This window comes from Antennarius striatus, chromosome 24 (genome assembly GCF_040054535.1).
Source record: "Antennarius striatus isolate MH-2024 chromosome 24, ASM4005453v1, whole genome shotgun sequence".
NCBI lineage: Eukaryota > Metazoa > Chordata > Actinopteri > Lophiiformes > Antennariidae > Antennarius > Antennarius striatus.
Genome location: NC_090799.1, coordinates 8616345 through 8638842, shown reverse-complemented (window position 1 = coordinate 8638842; position 22498 = coordinate 8616345). Strand labels below are relative to the sequence as shown.

The window sequence follows — 22498 nt, the reverse complement described above, 5'->3', positions numbered from 1 at the left end:
TGCACTTGTATTACCCAAAGAGGAAATAGGAGGTGCAGGCTCAACTAATCCCAATGGTATATGAGCTTGGGATTTAGGAATGGAGGTGCTTGGTACTGCATGATGCATCAGGTTAAGTGAAGGTGCTGCAGTGGAGGCAGTAAGATATTCTAGGTTGGGGGCAGACTGGTTTAAACCCTAATATGTAAAGGGCCCCAGGTGTGAGTGCAAGTCGGAGGTTCAGAAGGCTGGATGAGAGAGTGGGACCCTGATGGTCGTGGTGGAGGCACTGGTGTAGGCAACAAGGATTTAGTTGGTGGAGGGAGATCCAGCTCACCACCCCCTGGTGGTGAGCTGGATATTAAAAAAAATAAAATAAAAAAAAGTCCCTCTCACCCTTTCAGGGTGGTATCTGTGTGTGTGTGTGTGTGTGTGTGTGTGTGTATATATATATATATAATATATATAAAATTCATAACACTGTTACATTTGCCCCCGCAACCCAGCCCCCGATAAGCGGTTGAAGATGGATGGATGGATGATGGATGCTGTTACTCTACCTTTACTGGTACTGTACTATTACTTTTACTGTTACTATACTATTACTATTACTGTTACTATTACTGTTACTCTTACTGTACTACACTGTACTGACACTCGTGTCGATGAAATGATGGCTGGAACTGTTTTCGTGTGTAAAGACAGGGATTAAAGGAACACAAACCGGATGGCGGGATCATTTTTACCACGAGGGGGCAGCAACGTCTCGGGTGCTGCTGGAGGACCAACAGACCGAGAACCACAGAAGAAGCAGCAGCTGTTCCTCGGGATGTGATCACATGACCGAAGCCGGAAGCGGAGGCCTAATATTTTACCCCAGATCCAAACAAACACCGGAGAAAGAGGAGAGTCTGTCGGTGGGGGGGGCGACATGGCGTTCATTACCGCCACTTGGAACCCGCTGGGAGAAGCTTTTTACCGGTCAGTCCCCCCCGAGCGTCCGTCAGGGAGCAGCTAGCGGCTAGCGGCTAACCTCCACAGGCTAACGTTAGCCGCAGCTTCCTGCTACCAAATGAACCTATGCTAACGTGACGCCCCTTGTGTACAATAATACTTATTAACACAGCAATTTATAATGCTGCAATCAGCCAAATGACTTCGTAATGCAACTGTGTTTTTTTATTTGTTATGTTTTACTCGTCAGTAAAAATTCCACCTATGAAGCAACAAGAAAATAAAGCTGCAATTGTTTGTCATTGATATCAGTTCATTTATTTTTTAATTTTTTTGGAAACAACTTGTGTCTGTAGGAAGACGGAGCTGTATGAAATGCACTGGACGATGAAGGACGCACTGAGAGACTGTCTGGTGGCTGCAGCGCCCTATGGAGGACCAATAGGTACTCATCATCATCATCATCACCATTAAAAGATTAGATGTCCTCGAGAGGTTGAGTTGTGTTCCAGGATCCGTCTGTTACCTGGATCTGAGTTGTCATGGTGATGAGTCATGCGATCTCTCTTGTCAGCTCTCCTCAGAGAACCTCACCGACGTTCTCCCAGCTCTCGCCCTCAGCTGGAGATCTACTCAGCATCTGGAGTTGCCGTCACCAGTTTCCCGGTAACTAGTCATGTGATTGTCACAGAACTGATGACGAACGTGTTCATTGGCTGTGTTCTAATGTCGTGGAGCTCTGAGCAGTGAGGAGAACACTCCAGTCTAACCCTCAGCCAGGTTCAGGGTGTCAGTCTATCCCATCAGGATCACCTTCCCAGGTGCGAATGAAAGAGACCTCAGGTGTAATGACGGCAAAGTGCAGGACTGAAGTGTTCTCCTCATTCGGGGTGGTGTGTCGTTGGTGGGCTGGACGAGTCATTGATCGTCCGTCGCTCTCTCCTCTCGTCGGTCTCTGCCAGTGGAAAAGTGGTCCTGTGGTCCACTTGGGCTGGACGGTCTCTGACGAGCTGCTGTGCATCCAGGAAGACGGCTCAGTTCTGATCTACGACCTGTTTGGATCCTTCAAGAGACACTTCAGTATGGGCCAGGTCTGTCTTGTTTATTATGGGATGGATATCATTGGACTTAACTAGTCCCTTAACTGACTATTCTGTTTGTTAAACAGGAAGTGGTCCAGAGTCAAGTATTGGAAGCCAAAGTGTTTCACTCTCCATATGGGACTGGTGTTGCCATAGTAACTGGCTCCTCCCGCTTCACCCTAGCAACCAATATTGACGATCTGAAGCTGCGGCGGTTACCTGAAGTACCAGGTACCACCTGTGTCTCAGACGCCGCCCACTAACTGACCGTTTTCTTCCCTGCTTTTTTCTTGACTGTATAGTTTTTGAAAATGCGTCTTTCCGTCCTCAGGTCTGCAGGGAAAGCCGTCCTGCTGGGTCGTGCTCACTCAGGACAGACAGACTAAAGTTCTCCTGTCCAACGGGCCTGAGCTCTACATCCTGGACAACACGTCCTGCACTGCTGTGGTGAGACGGGTGGAAAGACAGACTTCAGTCGTTCAGCTGCGATGGGGGAGTAAATGTCTCTCCGTCTAACAGTTTCCTCCAGGTTTGAGTCCTCAGAGCGGCGGTATCGTCCACATGTGTGTGTCGTTCAGCTATAAGTACTTGGCGCTCTTCACTGACACCGGTCAGCTCTGGACCGGCACCTCCAACCTCCAGGTGAGCTTCTCCTCCATCCAGTCAGCTGTTTGTCTCCTGGACACAATGTTCTGACCCGATCTACGGTATTTCTGTTTTTGCAGGAGAAGCTGAGTGAAGTGGACACCAACATGTTGACACCTCCCAAACAGATGGTCTGGTGCGTCCGCCGGTTGATCCGCCTGTCGGTGTAGGTTGACTGTTGATACAGATGTTTACCTCGTTTCTGTGTCCGACCCTCGTTTCCTGTCCAGGTGTCGCAGGCCAAAGAGTCAGCAGCCGTCTGTGGTGCTGCTGTGGGACAGACTCCTCATGGTGGCCGGGGTCTGCTGCGACACCATCCAGTATCCTTCATCCACAAGGAGTCCGTCGCTTCAGAACGGGGCTCCAGCAGGAGCCGGTTAGCTTCAGTGGTTCAGTGATGGCTTCACTATGCTAGAACTGCTGAAGTTGTCCTGAAGCCAGTTGAGTTTGACCTCTGTGGACCTTGACCCCTGACCTCAGGTTCCCCGTGGAGGATCAGTGTGTATTGGTTGGAGAACTCGATGGCGTACGCGTCATTAGCTCGACCAATCAAGAGCTTCTCCAGGAGGTTCCTCTGGTCTGTCAAGACATCTTTAAGATTGCCTCCATGGCGCCTGGAGCTCTGCTGCTGGAGGCCCACCGGGAGTACGAGGTGGGAGCCCGTCTGCTGAGTCCGAGGTTCAAATCCACAAAGATGTCTCCAAACAAAACCACCTGTCCTTGTGTTTGTGCAGAAGTCTAGTCAGAAGGCTGACGAGTACCTCAGGGAGATTAAGGAGCAAAGCATGCTGGGAGAGGCTGTCAGACAATGTGTGGAGGCGGCAGGACATGAATATGACACCAACATCCAGAAGTCTCTCCTGAGGGTGAGAAAGCACAGAACTGTTGGTTATAGTCCCCAACCGGTACCGGTCTGTAGGTCAGTCGGTACCGGTCCGTGGGTCAGTCAGTACCGGTCCGTGGGTCAGTCGGTACTGGTCTGCACAAAGACTCCAGAACTTCCATTATTTCTGTTGTATTTCTGATCTGATTCTGAACGCTGTTTTTTTGGGGACCACAGTTTCAGTGGATCAGCTGAGGTGTAACGTCTTTTCTCGTCCACCAGGCGGCATCGTTTGGGAAGTGCTTCCTGACAGACTTCAGTCCTGATCCGTTCGTGACCATCTGCAGAGAATTGCGTGTTCTGAACGCCATCAGAGACAGCAGCGTGGGACTTCCTCTGACACACACACAGTATCCTCACAGTTAGAGATGAGTCGTTAGGCAGACATCATGGATGTCACCATGGCGACCAGCTCCTTGACTTTGTGACCTCAGATTCAAACACATGACTCTACAGGTGCTGATCGACAGGTGAGGCTTTTATTCCAACTTTGATTTCAACAAGATTTGTGGCCAGATCAATGACAGTACAGTTGCATTCTAGAGAAGCACTCAAGATTCTGTCTTTCTCTTCCCTCTTTTTCTCTCAGGTTGGTCTATCGACAGTTTTATCCTTTAGCGATGGAGATCTGTCGTTACCTGAAGATTCCAGAATATCAGGGGATCAGCAGAGTTCTCAAACACTGGGCCTCATGCAAGGTGCGTGGTCTCAGGTGACTTATCTCGTTTCTGTGCTAGCATTAGCTGTAGCATAGTCACCGTGGTATTTGTTTTGTCGGGGCAGGAAGAGAACACCAATTACACTTGTGTTACGTGTCCAGGTGCAACAGAAGGACCTATCAGACGAGGCCATTGCCCGAGCGGTGTGCCTGAAGGTTGGAGATTCACCCGGAGTTTCATATTCACACATCGCTGCTAAAGCTTACGAATGTGGACGCACTGAGCTCGCCATCAAGGTAACATCACGTCAATAAAAATAACACTGGTGTCAGTAGTAAAACAGTAGTATCAGTAGTAATAACTTTAGTATCAGTTGTAATGACACTAGTATCAGTAGTAATAACGCTATCAGTAGCAATAACACAAGTATCAGTAGTAATAATGTTAGTATCAGTAGTAATAATGTTAGTATCAGTAGTAATAATGTTAGTATCAGTAGTAATAACATTATTATGAGTAGTAATAACATTAGTATCAATAGTAATAACATTAGTATCAGTAGTAATAAGACTAGTTCCAGTAGTAATAACAGGAGTCTCAGTAGTAATGACACTAGTATCAGTAGTAATAACACCGGTATCAGAAGAAATAACATTAGTATCAGTAGTAGTAACACTAATGTCAGTAGTAATAACACTATCAGTAGTAATAACACTAGTATCAGTAATAACACTAGTATGAGTAGTAATAATACTGGTATGAGTAGTAATAACACTAGTATCAGTAGCATCAGTAGTAATAAGAAGTTAAAGCATAACCAAACCCCTGAAACTCTCTCTGTTTACTAACAAGTTGTCCTGGTGGTGAGAGGTGTGTTTGTGTTTTTATTGATCGGCCGATTTTTATGCTTGATCGTTTTGGGACTTCCCAGCTGCTAGATTTCGAGGCTCGCTCTGGAGAACAGGTTCCTCTGCTGCTGAAGATGAAGAGAAGTCACCTGGCCCTCAGCAAGGCCGTGGAGAGCGGAGACACAGACCTCGGTGAATGTTAGCCCCACCCACTCTCTCTGGCTCATGTTGGTGATGTCACGCTGACGGCGCCTGTGTTCTCAGTTTACACAGTTGTGACTTACTTGAAGAACGAAATGAACCGTGGGGATTTCTTCATGACGCTGAGGAACCAGCCGGTGGCCCTCAGCCTGTACAGACAGGTGATCCTCGCCTCAGTTACTGCTGTGAAGACGTTTGAAGACGACCTGTTGACTTGTGATTTGCTGTTTGTTCAGTTCTGTAAGCTGCAGGAGCAGGACACCCTGAAGGACCTTTATAACCAGGACGATGACCACCAGGAGCTCGCTAACTACTACGTTGCTGCCAGTTACAGAGAGCAGGTAAGGCCCGTCTCACCTGTGGTCCCACAGGAACCATCAGCTGATAACTGGACTTCATGCGTCTGTGTGTCAGAGGTTAGAGAGCCGACTGTCGGTGCTGCAGACGGCGGTGGACGAGTACAACAAGGCTAAGAACGAGTTTGCTGCAAAGGTAAACCTGATCACATGACCTGGAGGCATGTCGAATCTGATAGAATGCTGATTGATTTGTCTCCAGGCCACAGAAGATGAGATGCGTCTCCTTCGTTTGCAACGAAAACTGGATGATGAGAAAGGGGCGGGGCTACTGGGCCTGTCTCTACAGGTAAATGGGCCGGGGCTCTTGTACTGTCAGTGTAATATCTGGCCTTGTTGTGATGTCACTTCCTGTTTCTTTAGGAGACAATGGAGGCCCTTCTGGCATTAGGCCTCCACAAGCAAACTGATCAACTGTACAGAGACTTCAGAGTTCCTGACAAAAGGTGGGACACAGGAAGTGATGTCACTTCTTCAATGACTGTGATTGGCTGAATGGTTCTCAGGTCATCTGTCTCACCTGATGCAGGTATTGGTGGTTGAAGCTGAAGTCTCTGGCGGAGAGAGAAGACTGGGAGGAGCTAGAGAAGTTCTCAAAGAGCAAGAAGTCTCCTATTGGCTACCTGGTAAGCAGAGGCCTCACCCCCTATTGATATTTGAAATGCTGCTGCTGTTTCAAAGAAAGATGATGGTATTATTTACCCTCTCCAGCCGTTTGTTGAAGTTTGCACAAAGAGAAACAACAAGTACGAAGCCAAGAAGTACATCCCCAAGGTGGCGCCCGAGCAGAAGGTCAGAGCTCACCTGGCCGTCAGGTAAACGCCCAAACGCCTGTGACATCATCACCCAGCTGACAAACAAATACCCGGCTCACGCTTGTGTTCCCGGCAGCGACCTGGAGGGGGCGGCTGACGCTGCGATCGAACGCAAGAACGACTCAGAGATGGGGGCGGTCCTGTCCAGGTGCTCCGCCTCCGATCGTCTTTTGATTGACAGGTTGAACCGGGCCAGAGCCTCAGCTGCCAAAAAGTGATCCGTCCATCATCGGGGAGTGTGGACAGTTGCAGAAGTCGATCTGCTGCCAAAAGGCACTAACTGAATTTTAGCAGGTGTTTCGTCTGCCTGAGCTTCAGCTTCGTTTCTTCTCCATGTGCTTCAGCCGTCTGACGGTGTTGATGTCTCGTGGTTAGTCCACCAGTTTCTCTACTGGTTACTCTATTAGTCGGATATCTGATGATTTGGTTGATCGCTCCTTACATCCCTTGTGATGCTGGTGTTGATGGGAGATTTGTCATGCTCTCTCTCTACGCAAATAAAAATGTTCCAAACATTTATGGACAAATGTTTCATGCTAACAATCAACATGGACGAGCGGCAAGACCTCCTGCAGCCGAACCCTGGACCTCCAGACCGGACCTGACCCAGTAGTGTTGACTAAGAGAGGTTTGTACTCTGTGCTGTCGAACCAAAATTGAGATTTTTGGCGCTGGTTTAGTTTAAATTAGTCAGAAAATTAACATTTAAAGAAAACACAAAACTTGAAAAAAAAACCTCAAAAGATTTATAAACAGTGATGAATAAAAATGTGAGAAATCCATCAAATTTTCTCTGGGAATTTCATGGCTACATTTTCGATAGATGGTACAACTGCAAACCAGTCACTGGGGAATGTAGGACATTTTTTATTGATCATTAATAGAAGGTATTGAAGGAGATGGACCTTGTCCGGCTGGACAATGGACCTCAAAGTCTCTCCTCGTGTTCATTTTCTCTTGACTTGGACAATGACAGGATCGTTGGTTAAATAAACACGAAACTTGAACTTGATGATTCCTCAAATCTTCGAAGTTTATAAAAAGCAGAATATTCATGGGTACTTAGTCTTACAGAAGAATGCTTCTCGCAAAGTACAACAATGCAAAGCAACACACAAGCTTTTATATTTTTATGGGCGTGCACAACTATCTGGTTCACACAGTTGCTGTCTGATGCAAAGTTTCAGAGCATCTTGACTCCCACAAGGATCTTGACTCCCACATCCTTGAGCAGACCCGGATGCACAATCATCAGTCTAAACAGTTCCTGCTATCCTTGAACACACTCGCTCAGCCCCACCCGCACAGAAAATGCACCCTATGTCCTTTATTGCAGCACATAATTCCCTACAGTATCCACCTTCAGTTTATGATAGAATGATGAAGTATTGTCCCACCACCTGGTAGAACCTACACAAACCCTAATCCTAATCAATGATTTGACGATTATAAATCGAAACCTTAATTCAAAGTGAGGCTGTAGTTTTCATGTTGGCCACGTGGAGGCGACAAACCCAATCCGAGTTCTTTGTAAGAAAACAATCATCGAACTGGTTTATGGTTTAAAGGAGAAAAAAATGTTAATAATAATCTGATTACGTTTAATAAATTATCTATCTATTCAGCTCGTCGGTGACGCGTCGACTGTCAGTCATTTCTCCTTCCGGTTTGGAGAGCGTGGACTTTGATGTCTGGTCGGTACGTATGGGGGGCGGGGCGGAACGGAGTTCTTCGGTACTTCCGCTCGTTCTCGGGCAGCGGAGCGTCAGTGCCGCAGCACCACGGCCGAGGAGGGGGGTCACGTGACAGGTAGGCTTCCACGCTGTGTCACGTGCTACAGGTGGAACTGACCCCCACGGATTGATGGGATTTACTGATGGAACCCATGCGTTTCACTCTGGCTTGATTTTCAAGCCATTTTCAAGTTTTGTGAGCAGACGTCATTTCATGGCGTCGATCAGGGGGAGGAGCTACCAGCCCTATTTGACATTAACTATTATATTGAAAGCATGTGTATTTTGTAGTGATTGAAGAATTCTGGGTGAAGGATTTTTGCTATTCATGAATTAAACTCTGGATCTGGAGACAAAGGGTTAACAGACGCTTCTGCTTGTGGACTTCTTCCTTTCCACACTTTAGTTGGTTGTTTCCTTGTTTTTGTCATTGTGTACATTTTTTAGCCTTTTAATTCTTGAACTTCCTGCTGAACAGCTTCCTGGTCAAACATTAACGTGGATCAGTGACGTGCGGTGAGGCACTAATTTCATCATAATTACATTTACAAAAATATGAACCTACAGTATAGCTTATTCACCATTTAATTAGCAACAGTGAGTGGGTTATTTTTAAAGTCCCATAACAGAATTTACACGTATAAACTAACAAACAATTGGCACATTTGATTTAAAAAAATGTTATGTTGTTTCCTACATGTTTGCTTGTATGTTACATTTACTTATAAATTAATTCCATGCATCGCTCCTTCTAAACAAAATCGAAAAAATGTTAAATTGAGATTTTATTTTGAGTAAAAATAACCTAAAATTGGTGACGTTAAACGGAAAATAACTATATAATACACAGCACTGGATAAATACAACCAATTAATTGATTTCTTCCAATTTTCATTTTTTCTTTCATGAAGGCAGGTGCCTGACCTGCCTCCCCTGACCGCATGTCACTGATTGTGGATGACCTGAGTTCAGGGTCAACGCAGACGTTAACACTAGGGTTAACACTAGCCCCTAACCCCGATCCCTAACCCCTGTTGGTTCTACCAGCAGGTAAAATGTCATCAGTGAAGGTGGAGTGTGTGGTGAAGGCGAGTGCTGTGATTGGTGAAGGGCCAGTGTGGGAGGAGTCTCAGCAACACCTTCTGTTTGTCGACATCGCTGGACAGAAAATACAACGCTGGGACTCCGTGACCAATCACACCCAATCTGTGGAGACAGGTTGTCCAATCAGCACACAGGAAACATGATGACTAGCACAAGCTTGTCATTCATTGGTCTGTCCATCCTCAGATGACATGGTGGCCTTCGTAGTTCCTCGCAAGTCGGGCGGTTATGTTGCTGGCGTTGGTCGCAGCATCGTGGCTGTTGATTGGTCCACTCAAAAGTTGACGTCATTGGTGGATGTCGATGAAGACAAACCCAATAACCGGTTCAACGATGCAAAGGTCGATCCCATTGGACGCCTGTTTGCTGGTGAGTCAAGTAACTTCTTCCTTTCTGTCGATCTTACTTTTACGCTTGTTACCTGTCTATGTGACTGTTGCCCTAACAATAGTTGAATGAGTTTCAGGTACAATGGGGAGAGAGGTGAGACCAACTGTGGTGGAGAAACAGCAAGGGTCTTTGTTTTCTGTGACCTCTGACCTCACTGTGACCAAACACCTGGACCAGGTGACCTCACCTTCTGGTGTCTGCGGTTCTGTCTGTCCTCGTCTGGTTCTGTCCTGACTCTCTGAACCTGTGTCTATCTCAGGTGGACATATCCAACGGTTTGGATTGGTCGCTGGATCAGAAAACCTTCTTCTACATCGACAGTTTGTCTCGAACTGTCGACGCCTTCGACTACGACTCCGACACCGGCAGCATAAGTAACGTTTTTACTCTGCGGCATCGCTCTGTGGTTCCCTATAGTTTTCACGCATCTACAATGTCGAATGGATGCTTGTGTGTTGCCTAGGTAACCGTCGTGTGATTTATCGCATGGAGGACGGGGAAGGGTTTCCAGACGGGATGACGATTGATGCTGAGGGACGTCTCTGGGTCGCCTGTTACAATGGAGGACGGGTCATCAACATCGACCCCATTACCGGTTAGTTGTACTGGTTGTACCGTTACACTGAAGGACGGGCCGTTAGCATCCACACTGACCTGTGTTCTACTGGGTCTGCAGGTGTGCGGCTGCAGACGGTCTCTCTACCAGTCACAAAGATCACGTCCTGTTGTTTTGGAGGTGTGGACTACTCTGACCTCTATGTGACCTCAGCCAGTTTAGGACTCAATGAAACAGAGATAAAACACCAACCGCTGGCTGGAGGTGTCTTCAGGGTGAGACTGAGTCAGCAGCTCCTGTGTTACAACCAACTCAACTGTTACAACAGAATCACGAGTTACAACCGACTCAGCTGTTCATTGTGATAGTGACGGGTGCGTGTTGTGTGTTGCAGGTGACAGGACTTGGTGTCAAAGGTCTTCCTTCAAACTCATTCTCTGGATAACCTTCAAGACAGTCACACAAGCCAATCACACAACAGGAAGGGAGTGATCAATAGTTTGATTGAATGATTCAAACTATGAGCTGTGAGCTCAGTTAAAATCAGTGATGAACAGAAACAACCAATGAGAAAAAAGCAAGCTATAGCGCTGTCGGCTGATGAATTATTGATAAAAATAAAAGGTGGATGACATCACACCAGTTTCTGCTGATGACTTTGATTCCTGCTTTCTTCATGTGTAAAGTGTGTTTATGTGTGTGTGTATATGTATAGATACGAACTGTGCTGTCATGGAAACAGGGTTTTATTTACAACTTCAACAACCAACAATCACAAGCAGAAGCAACAACACTACACGGCTGTCTAGAAAATGTATTTACATGTAGAAAACTTTGTGCTCTTCTTTTTTTTCTCTTTAAACAATGGTTTATGGGGTGACTGAAGCGAGGTCACACACCAATGACTTCCAGCTTGAGACCAACTTCAGCAAATACAGGACAGCAGCTACATTTTACAGATTTGTCTTGATTTGTGTGTTTTCTCATTTTTTTACAGGTGCAGTTTCAGGTCAGTCCAGGTGCACCATAACCCCATCTGTGACCTGAACTCACCAGTGAACCAACTTCACGCTCCCTCATTGAGGCCCAAGGCACAACTTGACCTCCACTTTAGAAAAGTAAAGGAGTCTGGTTAGTTCCCTCCAGTTAAACCAATTCCACCATTGCAGTATGCTTCAGCACGTCCAGACATGACGGCGCTGTCTGAGGTTAGTGGGTTCACCGGTGTTTCGATTAATAACTGACTGAGGAGTGTCTACCGTCGTCTTCTTCACCTATACTCTCACATGACTGTGGTTCATTTAAAAAATGTCACAGAGCAAAAATGTTTCATCCAAATGAGTAAAGATGTGTTTCACAACACTTTTGAACCATCACCAGGTTGCTGACACCTCACATTACTATTCAGTGGAAGGAGGCTAATCTGTACAAAACTGATTTTCAACGCTGATTAAAAACACAGGAATATTATGTTGTTGGAAAAAGGTCGATTGAAGACATGTAAAAATGTTTAGTAGGTCTGTACGGAGTGTCAAACAACCATTTTTGCACACCTTAATACTGTTTCCTCCAGATGGTGCCAAAGTCCTCCCCACCATTATTTCATATAATACAAGACAGCAAAACACAATGAAGTAGAGACCCTGTACAGGATTCAGGTTGCGACACAGACCAGCCCAGACCTGCTGACCTGAAACCAAAACACTGAGACTTCGTGTCATTGAGGCTACAACCTTAACACTGGAATTGTTAAGAAGAAACACTGATTGTGCAAAACATGAGTTAAGTAGAAATAGGTTGGGTTAGGGTAAGAGGATAGAGTTTGTGTATATGTAGTAGTCAAGCAGGGACGTCTCCTCTAGTTTCAGGTTAGGGTTAGGGTCAGGGTTAGGGTTAAGACTCTTTGAAGTCCATCAGGGACGTTTCCTCTGGTTTCAGGTTGATTGTATCTAAGTCCACTCTGATATATCTGAATTGTAGATCTCCTGATCAGTTGATGGTCTCGGAAGCTTGGTTCAAGTCTTTTCCAATGCAGCAACAGGTTCCAATGAGACCAGAGTTTTTTAGGATGGGGTCGTCCCAGCTCCATCTTGTCATCCATCATTGCTGGGCTCCAAGAGCCAAGACAACAGAAAGTCAACACCAAACTGGAGACTTCATTCATTCAAAGTCCACAATAACCAGAACACTATCGCCATCAGGGTCAGGGTTTATCAGAAATGTCAATCCACTTCATCTGGAACAAAAAACTGACCAATGAAATGACATAAAAAAACATGTCAGCAGCCCACATTGCCTGGTTTAATAGTCAATACTCAAAAAACTGGTCGGACCTATCAATGAGAAGTGGGCATGGCCAGCGAAGAAGACATCATTCTCAAACATGCTGCTGTAGAAAGTCTCTTTCTCCAACGTTCTCTCCATCTCAGTAGTGCTCCTCAGGGTGGGCCGGGTCACAGAAGAAGCGAGAAGTGCGTTTGGCTGATCGGGCTGTGAAGGGGACGGTTTTCAGAGCTGGAGAAGAGAAGAAAAACAGCAATCAGACAAAGCAAAAGATTTGACCTTGTCTCGTTCCAGATTGTCTGGAATCAAGTCGGACAGACTAAACTGAAGTTTCCCTGGACTAACTTAGCCTGGATTAATTTAGCCTGGACTAACTTCAGGTAGGGAACGTTCTGGACTAGCTGAGGTGAACTAGTAGACCTTTTCATTCGATGGTGGGTTAGGGTTAGACTTGTGTGTCCAAGCACCTCCCTACAAACTTTTCTGCTTCACAAAATGAAACAAGAATCATTCATCGGTGAAAAAGTTGTTTTTCAAAGAAATTTGTATTGCCCCATTCATGCCCTTCATGGAACAAGGTCCACATGTGATGTCTCTATGACATGCAGTGAGGCGTGTTTACCCGTGATGATGTCCTCTATGGCTCCATCTTTGCCTTCGTAAACATGACGGCTTTCTTTTCCCTGTCGTCGCCTCAGCTCGGTTATCAGTTCCTGCTGTTGTCGCTTTCCTTTGGAGGGAGACTGAAAGGGAGACGAGAAGACCAATGCTAGTCCCATGACATTTCGCAGGTAGGTGTCCAATTTAACCAGTTTACCCAGTCCCAGCTGTTCCCCTTGACATGAATTCCCCTTGACATGAATGCACCATCACAAGCTTTCAGGCTATGCTTGGTTGAGCCTCACAACCCCTTCAAAGCAATGAAACCCAAACTGGCTGGAACCCTAAACAACACAACTGGGGTAAAGGGTTGTCAGTCGTAATCCAACCTTGGTCTCCTCCTCCTGCTCCTCCTGTTGCTCCTCCTGCTCCAGCTTCTCCAATAGCTTCTGCTCCTGCCGTCTCCTCTGTTCGTTTTCTTCGTCCGCTAGCTGAAGGTACACAGAAACATTAAAAACCCAACAACCTCCTGGGTGTCACTGTGCTCCCTGCCCAGTCTAAACAGGAGGCGGAGCCTAAGATGTTTCATGTGGCAGCTCACCCTGTATGCTTTAATGAAGCGAACAAAGATGGGGAAGAAGACGGATGGTGGCATCGTCTTGGAGCTCTCCCCGAAAAACTTCACCACGTCCTCAAAGGCGTCCTGGATGTGAGAAACATTGATGGGCGAGTTAATTCACCTCGACTGCCAGCAGCCGTCCTGCCCTGTTGACGGCAGCGGGAGGTCGGTCACCTGAGCGATGCGGGCGTCCTCCTGGAGCTTGTTGAGCTGGGACTCATTCCTGCTGATGAAGTCTTTGAGGGTGGAGTTGTGTTGGACACTGAACTCTCTCCAGGTGAGCTCCATACCTCGCTGCAGCTCCTTCACATCGCACAACACGTTCTCCAGACTCACTGCACTCAAGCAATCACCAACAGGTTAAACAGTACCAACCGATGACTTGGCTGCGATCTGATTGGTTGATTGGCGACTCACCCGCTGCAGCTTTGTCAACGTAATGCAGCTCGTTGTAGAACAGGGAGACGGCGGGGTATTTCTCTCTCACCACGTTAGAGATGTAATGAAGCAACGTCTGCTTCCGATCCGTTGATTTTGTCTCCAGCAGCTAAACACACACACATGTTAGAACTGCAGTTTTGTGTGTGTGTGTGTGTGTGTGTGTGTGTGTGTGTGTGTGTGTGTGTGTGTGTGTGTGTGTGTGTGTGTGTGTGTGTGTGTGTGTGTGTGTGTGTTACTTACCAGGTCTAAACTCTGAAGTTTGAATCCATACACTGCTCCCCTTTTACTGCTGTTCATATAGTTCCCCAGAGCCAAGATGATCTAGGACCACACAACACACGTTATTGTAGAGAGACTGTGTGTATATGTGTGTGTACATGTGTGTGTACTTGTGTGTGTACTTGTTTGTGTTTCTCAGTGTGTCTGAACCTCGAGGATCTTCTTGAGCTTCTGAGACGACTTGATGGATACGGACGCCGCTATCATGGCGTGGAGTTGCTGAAATGAAACGAGAAGCCCCATCCTCATTAGCTGAACACTGTTGTGTGGAGGTGGGGTCAGAGAGACGGGTGAAATCTCGCGGTCTGCCTTACAGGAGTCAGCATCTGGACGTTGTCGGAGAAATTGCCCATGAAGGCCATGATGGACATCCGCTGGTTGAGTCTTTCGATGCGGCTGAACTGCATCATGAAGCGGTCCTCGTCGCTCAGAGCCTCCACTGGTTTCCTGTCTCTCTCGTATTGCCGTAGAAGTTTAACCTCAGCATCCGTTGGCAGGAAACGCATCAGACACTCCACAAAATCCACTCGGACTGTCCGCAGGTCAAACCTGTACAAACGAAAGGGAAAGCAACACTTGTGAACATGACGGACAGGTCCTTGGACTCCACGGGTAGCAAGCTTGAATGCCCAACAGGACCTGGTTCTGAGTCCAACGGAATTTGATAGAGAAGGTCATTGTAGTTGGTATACTTGAACCTACGAGTGGATAGCACGACAGATGATCTCAGATCCCTGGCCGGCCTTCCTCAGAGTGATGGCCAGGTTTTTGGCTCGGTTGGCCTCAAGCAGAGAAACCTTTGATGGACCTTTTTGAGGCAGCTTCTGTCTGGACAGAGTCAAGTCCAGCGCCGGACCCTGAGCCTTTGTCTTGAACAGCTCCTCAAAGCCCTCCACATCCAGATCCTGAGAAGGTACAGAGATACCACAGGTACTCAAAAAGGCTATGTTTCCGTATGTCTGAGTGAAAGTGCCGAACCTGCAGGATGGACTCGTCATCGATGTCATTGAAGACGGTTCCGTTGATTTGACTCGGCTTCAAGGCGACCCAGTTGAGCACTGGCATCCTGAACTTTGTCTGGATGGGCTTCTTTATCTTCACAGCTGCGTAGTAGAGAGAACGTAGGATGATCAGGTCATTTTCTTCCAGTCACATGACCCCAAAATTTTAATCACATCAGTATCCAACGTTTTTACTGCTAGCTACCATTCTTGTTGAGTATAGAACCCCAGCCTCACACTAACCCTTCTGCTGGACAGAACCCAAACCCCATTCCCTTGAGAACTGATAGCAGGAGAGGGGTTTCAGTACAAGTACCCAATAGTCCCTTGTTAGAGTAATTTCCTCGTCTGTAGTAAAATTAATGCCATCAAGTGACAGATTTGTTTGAAGCAATAATGTCTAGTCACAGTATGAATTTAGCATGCATTGGTCACCTTCATCTAGGGAGGTATGTCTACCGGAAGAGTAGGTAATGTGCCATGGAAGGAATTTCCTGAGTAACTATCAGATTCAGAACGTTACCAAAGTGACAGCAAGGGAAATGTTTTCATGCTTCAGGAGTGACGACATGAGAGACAAACTTAAAGGAGCACAATGAGGAAACTTTGGGGGATGTTTGAAGTCTCCAAGGACTTTTTCAGTCCCATCCTGATTCAGTCAGTACACTTCAAAGTACATATTTCAGAATCCTAGCCCAGGCCTTAACCCTAATGCTAGCCCAAGGCTTAACCCTTCTGCCAGACAGAACCCTAACTCTAGCCCTAACCATTCAGACAGAACCTTAATACTAGTCCTAACCCTAACCTCTAACCCTAATCTCTGACATCACATCTGACACTGTCATGAGGCAAACCAGAGCTGGATGTTGATAACGTGGACTCAGTGTCCGACAATTTTACAGATATGAATGGAAGAAAGGGATGATGAAGAGTAAGAGGAAGGCAGATGATGAGTTTAGCTTAGGTTGCTAACATGAAGATTTATAGATGCTGAGTGAACGTACAGAATAACTTGAGAGGACCCTCTGCCAGCGAAATGAAAGAGAAGCAACACGTTAGCAACACCAAACAGATTCAGTTACAGGTCATGACAAGGATTCAGTGTGGATTGATTGATTGATGGATTGGCTGCAGGTGAATGAAAAGCTCTCCTGGAGCTGAATGCTGACTGAAGCAAGGTGTTCTGTCCATCACCACTGGGTGAGGCGAGGCCTGAAATGTTCATGATGGACTTTTACAACTCTTCCAAAAACATGGTAATTGAGGCTCACCTGCAAGTCCGGAGCTAAAGATGACTGTGGGTGAACCCCCCGAGCCTGGGAGAGGAGGCGCTACAGGAGGAGGAGGTGGAGGCATGGGAATGTTCGTGGACAACTCGCTGGTCCGACACGGTGGAGGAGGGGGAGGCGGAGGAGCGGGGGGAGGAGGCGATGCGTATGAGCCGTTGGACACTTCAGAGACAACGGAAAAAGCAAACTCGTCAGTGTTTGGGGGGTTTACACTTTAGGAACGTTGTAGAATATGACCGCAGCATTCTGACTGAAGGGGAGTCACCTGCATCTGGCATTGGTGGTGGAGGAGGGGGAGGCGGCGGGGCAGGCATCCCTGGAGCTCCGCCCATCCCGGGACGAATGTTGTGATAAGCTACGGTTTCAGGACTGTGGAATCAAACAGGTAGTTAAAAACCACCATCCACGCCTTTTAAGAAGTCAGTCATCTGCACAGTAATATACAGTATATCAACTTTATATATAATATAAAGCTCCACATCTTGATGCTTGTTAAGATGCTTTCCTCGGTCTCATGACTACCTTCTTAAAGGGACCACTACGGGCGCTAACGCAAAATACATTGCCACGAAACTGAAACTCCCAAGCTAGCAAAACCAACAGTAAACAAACGTTGGTGTGACGTTATGAGGACGCTGCTAATAAAGTTGATACACATTGAATTCACGTTAATTATTATATTTATATATGCTACCCGTATCGTTCTATTTTATTTGCCACACCTTAAAGGCTGGTCCATGAAAACATCTTACCTGGGGGAGAGGTTAAGACACGGTGGAGGGGGAGGTGAGGGGGAACTGGGATCGGCCACGCCCCCGTCCCCCTCCCCTCTCTTTGGTTGAGGGGCCCCGGGTCCCCCGGCCTGCTGGGCCTCCTGAGCCTGACGCTCCAGGCGGCTCTGACGTCGGATGGTTTGGTCCTTCTCCCGGACCATCCTCCGCAAGGTGTTCACCTGAGTGTTGGCGCTGGCGTACACCTCCTGCATTGAGGACAGATGTGTCAACAATCGAGCCTGACAGAGAACTTCTTGATTGACTGATCATCACTTAGAAAGAATGACCGCCTGACCCGGACGTGGTCCAACTCCTTGTTGGTTTGCATCAGCTGTTTCTCCAGTTCCACAATCTTCAGCATGGCTTCGTTCTCCACGTCCAGCAGACGCTCTGACATCTGTGCACACAGACTGGTTAGTAGGACTTTCTCATGATGGACGTGTGGAATTCAAACACATACATATTCGTGGCGCGTGTGCAGAGACATGCATTTTGGAAGGCATCGATAGTCTTCCTGACATGATGGACTCTGCAGCTCATGAACCAGATGTAGTCAAGTTGGTCATACTGGACCTGTTTTTGGCTTTGGGGAGTTTGAACTCTATGTGAGCCGTCCTGAACAACCATGTGGTTGATTTAGTGTTGTTGATTATTCATATTTTCTTCTTTACTACTTTAAGTGCTTTAAGTGCCAGAGCCCACAAGTAAGTGAGCAACTAACTGGGGAGAAGGATCAATAATCAGTAATGTCAGGGACAAGTATTGATGTGATTAGAGTACATCGTCTGTCTTACTGTGGTCAGGTTTTCCTCCAGCTCCTCGACTCGTTCCAGTGCAGCAGTTTTAGTCTCGGCATCCTCAAGTAGCGTCCCGACGTCAAACACGTTGTCCAGGTATGCTTGAATCTGAACCTGAAGCCTGTCGCTTTCTGTGTGCTTCAATCTCTGTGGGTATGGGTTAGAGTTGAGGTTAGGGTAAAGGTCAAGGTTAGGCAGGTACACTGATTGATAGTGTGACCATGTGCCTGAGGTTGCTTGCTAGAAGTATTTGCTTTAATGAGACTGTCAGAGCAGATCACATGACGATGTTACCTCCAGGTGTTCATCCAGGTTGAGTTTGGTGAAGTCGTACTGCAGATGGACCCTGAAGTTCATGTCCTCCACTGAGTGAACCACGATATTAATGAACTGCATGCAGGCCACCTGCAAGGGATACGACCAGATCACATCCAGCTGAACACTCCTACCCAAACCCTAACCTGAACTCAAATACTAACCTCAAGCCGACCCTAATCCTAAACCCACCCTAACTCTAACCCTAACCCAAACCCCAGCCAGACCCTAACCCCAAACCTAGCCCAAACCCCAGCCAGACCCTCACCCTAAACCTAACTCAAACCCCAGCCAGATCCTAACCCTAACCCTAACTCTAACTCCAGCAAGCCCCGATACTAAGAGCTACTAGATTTAAGCCCAGTCTGAGCCCCTGACAATGGTGGTCCTGCTCCCTCTGAAAATGTGAAATCTTGACATCATACCAAAAAGTCTATGTTGTCGTCTTCGTTCTTAAAATGTTCCATTAACTTCTCAAAACGCATTGACTCGGAGCACACCTGCAAAAAATCAATCAATCAATCAATCCATCAATCCATTAATCCATTGATCAATCTATCTATCAATCAATCAATGTGTGATGGTTACAGTTTTGAAGTTGTCAAATGCTGATAGGATGATCTCATGTCCTCCTCTGACCAGACACACTGCTGCCAACAACTCCAACACCAGAGCCTTCGTCCTGATGACAAGCAACAGAGAATCAGCCAGATGGGGGGGTGCGATTAGGGTGTGGTAGGGTTTGGAAGGATGTGGTAGGGTACAGGTACACTGACCTGGGGTTCCTGTTGTTGAGACTTAAGGCAATCTCATTGACTGCGTGAGGATGTGACATCACCATGTTGAATCCATACTGAGAAGGTGGAGTCAAAAATTATGATGTCAAACAGCAACGGAGGCAGAACCAACAGTCAGTCTTATGTATTTTCTACATTTGACCTCTGACCTGGTAGTTCATGATGGCTCTCAGACACATGACACAAACATGAACGTCATCTTTTTTACAGACAAGTCGGGAGTTTTTCAGAGTCCGCCGGCTTGGTAAGGTGTTGGATCGAGTGACCAGCGTGGAACTACGAACACAATGAAACATCACCATAGCAATGGATGACCTCAGCAGAGGAGTTCTTCTGGTTTGGGTGAGTTGTTACCTGATGGACAGTCGAGCTGCTCGGGGGACATAGGATGAAGGCGATGGGAGGTTGCAGTCGCCATGGAGATCCTCTATGGACCGACTCCAGGGAGAGTCAATGGATGACACCTCACTTCCAGCCTCTGACTGCTCACCGTCAAACCTGGTGATGGTTTGAATGGTTTTAGTGACCATATACTGTATAATAGTGTCTATTTGATGTAACAGTAGTATTAATAATTCAGACTTACGTAACAGCATACTGAGCGAACGACAAATACTCAACCAGAACATCCAGACCCCGGTTCTCCTCATTAAGAAACTCTCTGACCCACCTGCAGAAAGAGGTAGTCTCAGAACGTAGTAGTAGTAATACCTGTAGTAACACCATTAACAGTAGTAGTAGTAGTCGCAGTAATAGTAGTAGTATTAATAATAGTAGTAGTAATGGCAGAAATGGTCGTAGTAATAACAGTATAAATTCTAGTATTAGTAGTAATAGTAGTGGTATTAGTAGTAATAATAGTAGTAATAGAAGTCTTAGTCGCGGTAATTATAGCAGTGGTAGTATTAGTTGTATTAACAACAGCAGTAGTAGTAGTAATAATAATAATAGTAACAGTGCTCGTAGTAGTGGTAGTAGTAATGGTGGTAGTGGTAGTAGTAGTAGTCATGGCAGTAGTGGTAGTGGTAGTAGTAATACAAATAGTAGTAGTAATAACAGTAGTAGTAGTAGTAGTCTTAGTAACAATAGTAGTAGTAATATTAGTAGTAGTGGTCATAGTACTAGTAGTAGTAGTAATATTATTAGTAGCAGTAATACGGTAAATCTGACCCGATGTGGTTGGTTCGTAGAGAGATTTCCAGCTCTCTGAGGGTCTGGGTCGATTCCTGAACTCTTCTCCTGAACTTCTGCAGACAGACGTTAAAACAGGAAACGGTTTGACTTTGTTTTCTGAATGAATGATGAACTTCCTGTCATCACCGCTGCCTTACGGGTGCTGCTCACCTTGCGAGTGACGGCCGGGTCAAGGAAGCCTCTCAATTTCTGGATGTAGGTGTGAGGAGGGTTTTTAACTTGGAACCTCTCCTGCATGGACGACACAAACCAATCAGAGATGAGACCTCACCCACCAACACCAGCCAATTCTAAACCTAACCAACCCTGACCCACCTGATCACAGATCAGCTCCCACTTCTTCTCGTTGTCATAGGAACGTAGCAGACGCACCTTGTCGGGGGGCAGGTTCATCGAATTCTGAAACAGACATCCAGCAGAGTAGAAGTCTTCCACATTATTTTGCTGTCTTTCTGGTCACGCATGTAAGGATCACATGACGATAAACATGTTTATGTCATGAGTTTTCTTCAGAGAGATGTCTCAACATCATGGAGATCACAAAGTCAGACTTGTGAACTTCAGATGCCTGAACAGACTTGAAATCCTGTTTGAAACCTGTCAGTTCTGTTCTGTTGAGACTGAACCCCCCCCCCCATGATGGGGACGCCATCACCACAATATCGCTCCCGACCGAATGTGATGACATCAGCTAATGCTAACATGCTCCCTCTGAGAAGTGCCACTCAATTTCTTACCAGAGCGATGGAGAACCTCTCCTCCAGCTCGGCCGGGTCAGGGATGGGCAGTCGGACCGGGGCGGCTCTGGACCGGATCACCGCCAGCTGGCTCTCCATGCTCTCTGCGTTCCCCATCACACACCGATCAGCTACACGGCGAACACACCCACCTGCAACACACACTCAGCAGACACACAGCAGCAGGAACATGTGGTCGGCCATCACACGCTCAACGCAGACAGACGGCTTCCCCGCTGAAGGCCTGTCTGTCCTCCCTTCTGTCTGTCTCTCGTCAGCAGGGGATCGTCTCCCTCCTCCTCCCTCCTGTCTCTCTCTCAGTGGTCTTTGTCTCTCCTCTCTGCCACCACCGCTGTTGCTGATGCTGATGATGATGCTGATGCTGATGATGCTGATTAAGATGAATCTTCGATTGTGGTGCAGTTGTGTGTTTTGATGAAATGTGTGTTTGTATCAGCCGGTTAATCCTCCCCTCTTCCCCCACATGAAGAAAGAAAGACTCCTCTTCCTCCTCTCTCTCTCCCTGTCACAGCTGCAGTCTTTGTCTAGCTCGCTCAACCATCCCTCCCCCCTCTCTCCCTCTGCTTCCTCAGACAATAAGCCTGCTGCCACCACAGGCTCCACCCACACACACACACACACACACACACACACACACACACTGGGTCAGACCGAGTGTGTGTGTGTGAATTGTGTATAATCTGACTGTGGATCAGCTGCTGTTGAGCATCAAGGCTGTAGTAATATTATTTCTATTATTAATGTAATACATAGATACTATATTATTATATTATCTCATACTGATGTTATTACTTCTGTAATGGACTGCAAAGTAGTGGTAGGCGAGAGTGTGGGCAAACAGCATAGGATGGTGCTGTGTAGGATGACTCTGGTGGTGAGGAAGATGAAGAGGGCAAAGGCAGAGCAGAAGACGAAATGGTGGAAGCTGAAAAAGGAAGAGTGTTGCATGACTTTTAGGAAGGAGTTAAGACAGGCTCTGGGTGGTCAGGATGTGCTTCCAGATGACTGGACAACTACAGCTAATGTGATCAGGGAGACAGGTAGGAGAGTACTTGGTGTGTCATCTGGAAGGAAAGTAGATAAGGAGACTTGGTGGTGGAATGAGGAGGTACAGGAGTGTATACAGAGAAAGAGGTTAGCTAAGAAG

General features: G+C 46.8%; 3 protein-coding genes across 4 annotated transcripts; 2 read left to right on the top strand and 1 right to left on the bottom strand.

Moving 5' to 3' along the window:
• The first annotated feature begins 744 nt into the window (after positions 1 to 744).
• Positions 745 to 6939, top strand: vps16 (VPS16 core subunit of CORVET and HOPS complexes). Its single transcript, XM_068309208.1, has 24 exons — positions 745 to 960; positions 1290 to 1378; positions 1508 to 1599; positions 1896 to 2024; positions 2102 to 2246; positions 2347 to 2462; positions 2535 to 2657; positions 2741 to 2796; positions 2891 to 2980; positions 3141 to 3312; positions 3395 to 3526; positions 3766 to 3893; positions 3978 to 4013; positions 4133 to 4241; positions 4364 to 4498; positions 5134 to 5242; positions 5315 to 5412; positions 5488 to 5592; positions 5666 to 5743; positions 5810 to 5896; positions 5971 to 6053; positions 6137 to 6233; positions 6319 to 6422; positions 6499 to 6939. Exons 1-24 carry the CDS (start codon positions 911 to 913, stop codon positions 6638 to 6640), a joined length of 2505 nt encoding a protein of 834 aa, XP_068165309.1. The 5' UTR covers positions 745 to 910; the 3' UTR covers positions 6641 to 6939.
• A 1196-nt stretch (positions 6940 to 8135) lies between these two features.
• rgn (regucalcin) lies at positions 8136 to 10852 on the top strand. 2 transcript variants are annotated; one of them, XM_068309647.1, is made up of 8 exons: positions 8136 to 8231; positions 9203 to 9373; positions 9446 to 9628; positions 9726 to 9826; positions 9909 to 10023; positions 10113 to 10244; positions 10326 to 10480; positions 10600 to 10852. In XM_068309647.1, exons 2-8 carry the CDS (start codon positions 9211 to 9213, stop codon positions 10648 to 10650), a joined length of 900 nt encoding a protein of 299 aa, XP_068165748.1. In that variant the 5' UTR covers positions 8136 to 8231; positions 9203 to 9210; the 3' UTR covers positions 10651 to 10852. The 2 variants fall into 2 exon arrangements, with proteins under 2 accessions (XP_068165748.1, XP_068165749.1); XM_068309648.1 differs by having other exon boundaries at positions 8178 to 8231; positions 9206 to 9373.
• Position 10853: 1 nt separating this feature from the next.
• On the bottom strand, positions 10854 to 21854 carry LOC137591567 (formin-like protein 2). The gene is made up of 28 exons (XM_068309646.1): positions 21331 to 21854; positions 20909 to 20992; positions 20744 to 20824; positions 20570 to 20646; positions 19986 to 20069; positions 19754 to 19897; positions 19549 to 19675; positions 19379 to 19455; positions 19191 to 19284; positions 19028 to 19102; positions 18582 to 18692; positions 18285 to 18434; positions 17786 to 17887; positions 17470 to 17696; positions 16983 to 17086; positions 16700 to 16879; positions 16433 to 16453; positions 15406 to 15530; positions 15130 to 15332; positions 14742 to 14976; positions 14578 to 14646; positions 14389 to 14469; positions 14125 to 14254; positions 13882 to 14042; positions 13690 to 13791; positions 13478 to 13579; positions 13111 to 13231; positions 10854 to 12719 (listed from the first exon to the last, which is right to left on the bottom strand). Exons 1-28 carry the CDS (start codon positions 21445 to 21447, stop codon positions 12631 to 12633), a joined length of 3273 nt encoding a protein of 1090 aa, XP_068165747.1. The 5' UTR covers positions 21448 to 21854; the 3' UTR covers positions 10854 to 12630.
• Positions 21855 to 22498: the final 644 nt, after the last annotated feature.